At 40.5% G+C, this 9,172-nt stretch overlaps 1 protein-coding gene across 1 annotated transcript in view; it reads right to left on the bottom strand.

Moving 5' to 3' along the window:
- Positions 1-1,014: 1,014 nt before the first annotated feature.
- Positions 1,015-9,172, bottom strand: part of togaram1 (TOG array regulator of axonemal microtubules 1) — a 135,831-nt gene continuing 127,673 nt past the window's right edge. Inside the window, 2 exon segments of the mRNA XM_086002900.1 lie at positions 1,015-2,221; positions 8,120-8,206. Coding sequence (XP_085859026.1) covers positions 1,968-2,221; positions 8,120-8,206 — 341 coding nt within the window. The 3' untranslated portion in view covers positions 1,015-1,967.

Below are 9,172 nucleotides of genomic sequence, written 5' to 3'. Positions count from 1 at the left end.
AGTTTTTCCAACTATTGGCTTGTGGTTCATAATTTTCTTGTTTGCACTTATTGCCATTTGCTGTGTCTCCCCATTACAGGCTTTATTTCATGCAAGAACAAACTAATCAATACACAAACTTCAAATGAACACTTTCAGCTGCCATGAAGATTCCCAGGTTGCTGTTTGATACGGTGGGTGCAATCAAGATTTATTCTTGTGACTTAGTTTTATTTTGATTCCTTTTTTTTTGGAACTTGTACCTCCCGTAGCACTAGAACTGGTCATCGATTTACCATAATTGTATTTCAGTCTTTGAATATAAATGGCTATATTTTAGTGCAGTACATTGTAACTATATATGTGGCTGACCTTTATGAATTGTGGAGGAACACTATTGATGCTCCACAATTTACAGGAAACTTTCGTTTAACCGGAGGTTAAATGTCCGGAAAGCTCTATCCACCGGCAAAATTCAGGAGTCGGTTCAGATAAGTTTTTTTACTTCTCGTTGCTTTTTTTCTCCAGTCGTGGCTCTGCAAGGTCTAGCTGAAGCTGTTGCTTAGCTACAGAGATGCTTGCAAGCTACGCCGACTGTTTTGAAGCTGTTGCGAAGCAACAGGGTTTGTTGCTTCACACGGAGCTCAGAAGCTCCGTATGTTTTAACATTAGCGCTGGTTTCTCCGGCAGTTTTGATGGGACGGCAACAGCTCGGTCCCGTCAGTGCTGGATACCAGAAAGTTTCCTGTACAATGCACCTTCAGTTTAGACATTGTGACCATATACCCTTAATCAGAAGTGTGATTCTAATTGTAATTAGCCTCACCATGGAGAAAATCCTAATTTAATTTGTTGAGTAGCTTTATTACCGACAGCAACCATAGACAAGGGTTAGTAAGAGAGTCTTGAGCTCTGCTGAGACAGATTAATCTTATGCATCAATAGCAAACCGGGGCACAAACTGCAACTGAGTTTGATTAATCTACTAAAAATAACCAGACTATAACATTCTCAAAAACACAAGGGAGATACTGCTTTTAAAGAAATAAAACCATTTACTTCCTTTAAACATTTTCTCTAAAATTATGTACCTTTGCCTGTGAAGTGATGAGAGCAGCTGGCACTGTTGCCAACAGTTTACACAAATTGACTTTAATGTAATTAGTTTCACAAATTTGTAGTTCAAAGCAAGATTTTTTTTTTTTTTAGTATGCTCACATAAAAATATGGAATATACATTTATCAAGAATGCTTTTTTAAGACAACTGTGTATACATTAGAATCTGTAACAAAAATATTTTTTGTAGGGATCTTGGTCATGCCATGTTACAATACCTATTTTAGACACAATGTAAAGGGTAGGATTTTATGTCAGCTTTCAAGCTAAAAATAATTTACAACCAGCAGGAGCAAACTAATACTGTACAATACACAATTGGAGTGATGAACACTTTTCATTTTTCACCACGGAGGACTAATATAAAACAACCATTGATTCAACTCTGCCTACCAAGACACTCCACCAATTAGTTTCTTCGCTCTCCCGCCCTCCAGTGATATGGAAATTTAGCATTAGAGATTGGTGGGTATATTAGGTAACACTATACGCTTGATTGCAAATATAGAAACATATATAATTTGATGTGCACTACACCTTTACAATAAATGACATCAATTTCCATACAGTGATATAGTGTTACATGCCTATTAGATTCTACTGTACAGAAGTGCAAAATTAGCTGCAGTGATTTTAGTGTAACTGTTGCTGAAGGTTACTGGAGAAACCAGACTGTATATCACAACACAGAATTTAGAATCCAATTATCAACTTGGAGCAGATATAGTATGCAAACAGCAGAGATTTGTTCCAGTCCTTAAAAATAAATTCAGTCTGATGTGTGAAAAGTGCAGGCACTATGGGAACACATCTGTGTTATTATCCCTCTTATTTTCACTGAGTAACATCACTGAAGTTGTTCTTCCTGGTTTTAGGGAGTTGAGGCGAGCAGATCTTGTAAGGTCTTTGCAATATGTGGCGGCCGGGTTGGGGCTTGATCAATTAAGCTTTGACCCATTGGTTCAAACAGAGCCTTTGCCAGTTTAGCTGCAGCTACACGAATGTTTCCTCCACTACCAGGAAGTGAACCACTATTTGTCATGTTTCCCAGAAGATGCCACAAAACCGGCAAAACCTTTTGCTCAACAATCTGAGGCTTCCGTGTGTATACAGCTGGTACCAGATCTGAAATGGAAAAACAAAATGGTAAATCTGAGTGAGTACTGTTTTTTTTTTTTTTGAAGATGAAAGGTCAATGTACTAACCCACTGCTGCATCCAGTGAGACATTCAACGTGATTGCTACCCAGTGAAAGTACGCTAGCCTAGTGGTTACGGCCAACAACCTTGAGATAGATTGAGAGGTCAAATCCCATCGTGGTAAATTTGTGAAACTAAATTCAAAAAATCTGGTCATTTGTGGACTAGTACCAGAAAGTAACCATGGAAGCTGTGGGGTTGTTGTTAAAACCTAACTGGTTCACTGTCATTCAAGGAAAGGAACTTGCCACCCCCGACTAGTCTGGCCTACATGTGACTCCAGTCACACATTGAGGTGGACTTTTATTGCCCTCATGGCAACTAGGGGATGGGCAATTACAGGAAACTTTGGTTTATCCAGAGGTTGTATGTCCGGAAACCTCGACCCATCGGCAGAAATCAGGAGCCGTTTTGTTAGGTTTTTTTTCTTCTCGTGGCTTTTTTTCTCTTCTCGTGGCTTTTTTCCCCCCAACAGTCGGGCTCTGCAAAGTCTCTCTGAAGCTGTTGCTAAGCTACAGAGACGCTTCCAAGGTACGGGCCGACTGTTTAGAAGCTGTTGCTAAGCAACAGTGTTTGTTGCCAGATACGGAGCTGAAAACCTCCATATGCTTCAGCATTAGCGCTGGTCTGTCCGGCAGTTTTGATAGATCGGCAACAGCTCGGTCCCGTCGGTGCCGGATATCACAAAGTTTCCTGTACTACTGGCTTGCTAGTGTTGTCGATATCCCAATAACAAATAATAAAAAAGTGAAGCTGTCATCAATCTAATTTTACAACCTCCATAATTCAACTCTGGTGGTTTCTACAAGTGATTATTTCCACTGTTCCAGCAGCAAAAGAACCCTTGCACATCAGAGAGTATTTGATCATCACTACACTTTCAATCATATTCCAAAACCAGATATCAGTATAATAGCTGGATGTCTATGCCTTACATCCACCATTTTGAAGGGGAGAAGAATTGATTTTGTACTAGTATATGTATTTCTGCACTCTCAGACTGTGTTAATTAACTTACATTAGCAGTATAAGGAGCAAGATCATTTCTGCTTTCAATTTTCTTTTCTCATGAAATTCAATTGAGTCCCTCTACATCATTCTTATCTAGACTTTCTCCAGTGCACAAAAGTCTATTTGAAAGCAGAGTGCCTGAGACTCCATACACTATTACAAAGATGATTTATAATGTTTCGACTTTTATCAAATCCCAGCATTTGATTAGTTTTATTGGTAACAACTTCATAGGATCATAGAATCTTACAACACAGAAGGATACCATTCGGCCTATTGTGCCTGTGCTGGTTCTTTGGTAAAGCTATCTAATTAGTTCCTCCCCCCCCTCTTTCTCAATAGCCTGGCAATTTTTTCCTTTTCAAGTATACATTTCCCTTTTAAAAGTTACTATTGAATCTACTTCCACCACCCTTTCAGGCAGTGCATTCCAGATCATAACTCTGTATAAAAAAAAGTCTCCTCATCTCTCCTCTGGTTCTTTTGTCAATTGTCTTAAATCTGTGTCCTCTGGTTACCAACTCTGTAGAAATGGTTTCTCTTTATTTACTCTACGAAAAAAACCCCATAATTTTGAACACTTCTCCCCTTAACCTTCTCTGCTCCAAGGACAATTCTCAGCTTCTCTAGTCTCTCCATATAACTGAAGTCCCTCATATCATTCTGGTAAATCTCCTCTGGACCTCCTCCAAGGCACTGACACCTTCCTATAGTGTGGTGTCTAGAACTGGATACAATATTCCAGCTGTGGCCTAACCAGAGATTTATAAAGGTTCAGCATAACTTTCTTGCTTTTGTACTCTATGCCTATATTTATAAAAAGTCAAGGGTCCCATATGCTTTTTAACCGGCTTTGTCAACTTGTCCTGCCAATTTCACAGATTTGTATATGTGAACCCCCCCGGTCTCTCTGTTCCTGCACCTCCTTTAAAATTGTACCATTTAGTTTACATTGCCTCTCATTCTTCTTTCCAAAATGCCTTACTACACGCTTTCCTGCATTAAATTTTAGCTGCCATTTATTTGCCCATTTCATCAGTCTATGTCCTCCTGAAGTCTCCTACTATTCTCACTATTTACTATATTTCTAAGTTTTGTGCAATCAGCAAACTTTGAAATTGTGTCCCCTATACTCAAGTTCAGTTCATCAATATACAGTATATCAAAAAGAGCAGTGATCCTAATACTGAACCCTGGGGGGACACCATTGTATACTTCCCTCCTTCCTAGTTCTATGTGAAGCCCATAGGATTAAAGGAACAGTGCCAGCAAGGATACTAGATTGGCGGAGACAGAAAGCAGAGAATAGTATACTCTGCTTTGTCGCAGCCAATTTCGGATCCATGCTGCCACCGCCCCTTTAATTCCACGGTCTTCACATAAAATAAACAGCACAGAAAGAGGCCATTCGGCCCAACTGGTCGACTACTAGTTTGAAATTCCTGTCCTTCAGCTGAGCAGTGACTATGGGGCCGAATGAATTCACTCCACTGTTGTTGGTTCTGAACTAGCCTGGTCGCTTCAGTCATCTGTATGGCTTTTGTGTGACAGGTCACTCTTGACACGGTCTATCCAGCACTCCCTTGGCTTCTTGTTTCTTCTGTATGCTGGGCAATAAAATGTATTCTAGCTGTTTCCATTCTTGAAATGATCCCATGCCATCTCTTCCTTAGATCTTCTGTATAATCGGGTTTCTTGTCCAAGTCATCATCTTATAGTATCATTCGTGATTCCTTGCATCCTTGACACTCCCACTATTCCTCTCAACTAACTCACCTGAACAGTGAAGTGTGGACGTCGTTTAACTGGGCGACAACTGACCTGGCATGAATTGTCTCTCATCTTTCATAATTCATCCACTATCAGAGGTTTAGAATTCACCAAGTGTTCAACTACTACTCCTTGGCTACTCTCACTAAGTTTAGCATGCCAACCGAGGTAAGATCCTGGAGTGTGGCACTTGGAGCCAGTAGTGAGAGCTGGGTGAGTAGTCAGGACCAACTGCTACTAAAGCCACCCAGTATTTATACTCTACACAAGCCTCCTGCTGCCGCACTATTTAACTCGTCCCACCCTGCCCCCATACTCCTCTATTCCCTCTTCCTTGTGTATGCATCAAGCCTTCCCTTAAATTTGTCAATATGATCTGCTTCTACCACTCCACGTGGCAGCGAGTTCCACATTCTCACCACTCTGTGCAAAGAAATTCCTCCTAAATTCTTTATTTGATCTGTTAGTAGCTATCTTATATATATGTCCTCTTATTCTGGACGCATCCACAATTGAACAGTTTCTCCATACCCACATCATCAAATTTCCATATCCTAACAAGACTGTACGTAAAAAAGATTCTCCTAACTTCTCCTTTTGGAGATGATTTAAAATTAACGTTGTCTAGTTACCGAGGCAATGACCAGTGTAAATAGGTTTTCCACAATTCTCCCCTTAACCTTCATTGTAATAAAAGAGCTCCCATTTCTCTAGTCTCCCTTCATAACTAAAACTTGTCATCCTTGGTATCATTTTAGTGAATTGTTTTTGGATCCAAGTCCATCTGCTCCTTTTAAACTTTTACCATTTAGTGTTCAAATTTGTCTGCATTAAATTTCATCTGGCATCCATTTGCCCTATCTATTAACCTATGTTTTCCTAAAGTCACTCCCAGTTCCCTTCATAGTTAGTCATGCTCCTATTTGTGTGTCGTGGCACCTGGAGGGCAATACTATTTACTTCCTTCAGTCTGAAAAACAACCATTAACTACTACTCTGTTTTCTGTCCTTTAACTAACTTCCTATCCATGCTGCCACACTCCCTTTAATACCGTTTGCCTTTATTTTAATCATCAAGCCTCCTATTTGGCATATCAACACTAAGATCTTTACACACATCCACTCTTTTTAAAATTAATACATCCCATTATTTCCTCAAAGAACGAGCGTTTTACAAGTCCACAGACTGTCCTTAATGAATTCATATCTTTATAGATGACAATCAATTTTATCCTGTATTATGGACTCTAGAAGGTTACTCACGACCAACACTAGGCTGACTGGTCGATAATACCTGCTTTGTCCTTCATGGCAAATGTTTTGCACAAGTGGAAAAAAATTGGTGAAGCACCGTCATTTCCATACATGATTCTATTTAAAGATACTGCTGCGACATAGTTGACAAAACTATTCTTCTCCAGGAAGGAGTTTACATTTTCAAATTTTTTTTTAATAAAGTGTTTCACTGCCTGAAAAACAGCTTTTTTGCCCAGCGTTCCAGCCAATCAAAAGCCCCATTCTGAAGACTAATACGATTATATAAATGTGACCTTTGTGAAAATCTTCTGGAACGGCTGCTGTCGATAATACTTACAAGCAGCTAATGCAACCGGAGAGTGCCTGGGCAAGTAAACTGGTTTGTGGCATTCAAAGAATTAAAGAGGAAACTCCTGTTAGGTAGGAAATGCTTTCAATGCATTTCTGAAAGGATATATAGGAACATAGGAACAGGAGCAGGCCATTCAGCCTGTTCCACCCTTCAATGAGATCATGGCTGATCTGCAATCTAACCCCATATACCTGCCTTTGGCCCATATCCCGTAATATCTTTGGTTAACAAAAAGCTATCAATCTCAGATTTAAAATGAATTGATCTAGCATCAATTGCCGTTTGCGGAAGAGAGTTCCAAACTTCTACCACCCTTTGTGTGTAGAAGTGTTCCCTAATTTCACCCCTGAAAGGTCTGGCTCTAATTTTTAAGACTATGTCCCCTAGTTCTAGAATCCCCAACCAGAAGAAATAGGGTAGATGGAGAGAAACGCTCTGTTCCCCTTAATATCCTGAAAACTTCGACCAGATCAGCCCTTAACCTTCTAAATTCTAAGGAATACAACGCTAATTTGTGTAATCTCTCCTTGTAACTTAACCCTTGACATCCGGGCATCATTCTGGTAAACCTACGCTGCACTCCCTCCAAGGCCAATATATCCTTCCTGAGGTGTGGTGCCCAGAACTGCTCACAGTACTCCAGGTGTGGTCCAACCTGGGTTTTGTACAGCTGCAGCATAACTTCTACCCCCTTGTACTCTAGTCCTCTAGCTATAAAGGACAGCATTCCATTAGCCTTTTTGATTATTTTCTGTCCCTGTTCATGACATTTTAGTGATCTATGTACCTGAACCCCCAAGTCTATTTGGACCTCCACTGTTTTTAGCTTTTCACCATTTAGAAATCAAATCAAATCAAATCAACTTTTATTGTCATTGTTAGTGCACAAGTGCAGTACAACGAAATGTAAGCTTGCGGCTCCCGAGAGTGTGCAATTTGGATTAGGACACTTAAACATTCAACATACATTTATACATTTGGCTTGCAGTATATTAGCATAAATATGACCATAATAAAGTGCATTGGCAGATGTGCAGGCTTTAGTGTTTATTTGTGGAGTTCAGTAGGATGACAGCCCTGGGAAAGAAGCTGTTCCTAAATCTGGTCGTACGGGTGCGAATGCATCTGTAGCGTCTTCTATCCTGTTCTATCCTTTTTAGTCCAAAGTGGATGACCACACATTTGCCTACATTGAAATCCATTTGCCACAGTTTTGCCCATTCACTTAATCTATCAATATTTGCATTGACTTATAATGGAAATCAGCTCAGATTACCATGAGATATCTGGCACATATCTTTCCAGCCAACTGTCGAGACCCAGGAATGGCACCTATCCTGTTCATCACCATGCCAAATTGCATGTCTGTATTTCTTCCCTAGTGTGGTGTTCTCCTTCTACATAATAGTATTGGAGAAGAGAAATACACTTCACCTGCAAGTCTCTCAGTCATGTCTTGTTTTGCTTTTCCGTTCAAGAACTGAGCCTTGTTGCAGAAATGTTGGAGTAGCAGTAAGTTATCTGAATACAAATGAAAAAAAAACAATATTTAAAGAAAGGACTTGCATTTATATAAGAACATAAGAAATAGGAGCAGGAGTAGGCCAATCGGCCCCTCGAGCCTGCTCCGCCATTCAATAAGATCGTGGCTGATCTGATCCTAACCGCCAATCCACTATCACAGGACTATCTCCTGAATCTAACAGAATTAGACACACGAAACAGGAGCAGGATCAGGCTACACGGCCCCTGGGCCCGCTCCGCTACCCACAGGGCCATGACCGATCCGAACCTAGACTCATGTCCAAATTCCTGCCCGTTCCCCATAACCCTTAATTCCCTTTTCTTCTAGGAAACTGTCTATTTCTGTTTTAAATTTATGTAATGATGTAGCTTCGACAGCTTTTTGGGGCAACATATTCCATGGACCTACCACCCTCTGAGTGAAGTAGTTCCTCCTCATCTCAGTTTTGAAAGAGCAGCCCCTTATTCTAAGACTATGCCCCCTAGTTCTAGTTTCACCCATCATCGGGAACATCCTCCCCGCATCCACCCGATCCAACCCCTTCACAATCTTATATGTTTCAATAAGATCGCCTCTCATTCTTCTGAACTCCAATGAGTAGAGTCCCAATCTACTCAACCTCTCCTCATATGTCCATCCCCTCATTCCCGGGATTAACCGAGTGAACCTTCTTTGTACTGACTCAAGAGCAAGTATGTCTTTTCTTAAGTATGGACACCAAAACTGTACGCAGTATTCCAGGTGCGGTCTCACCAATACCTTGTACAACTGAAGCAATACCTCCCTATTTTTATATTCTATCCCCCTAGCAATGAAAGCCAACATTCCATTGGCCTTCTTAATCACTTGCTGCACCTGCATACTAACCTTTTGAGTTTCGTGCACCAGGACCCCCAGATCCCTTTGTACTTCAGTACTTTCCAGTTTCTTGCCATTAAGATAATAACTTGTTCTACGATTTT

The sequence above is a fragment of the Somniosus microcephalus genome, chromosome 12, assembly GCF_052327205.1.
Source record: "Somniosus microcephalus isolate GS21.2 chromosome 12, FLI_Smic_1.0, whole genome shotgun sequence".
Lineage (NCBI taxonomy): Eukaryota > Metazoa > Chordata > Chondrichthyes > Squaliformes > Somniosidae > Somniosus > Somniosus microcephalus.
The sequence above is the reverse complement of the archived record's forward strand: the minus strand, read 5'-3'. Positions and strand labels throughout refer to the sequence as shown.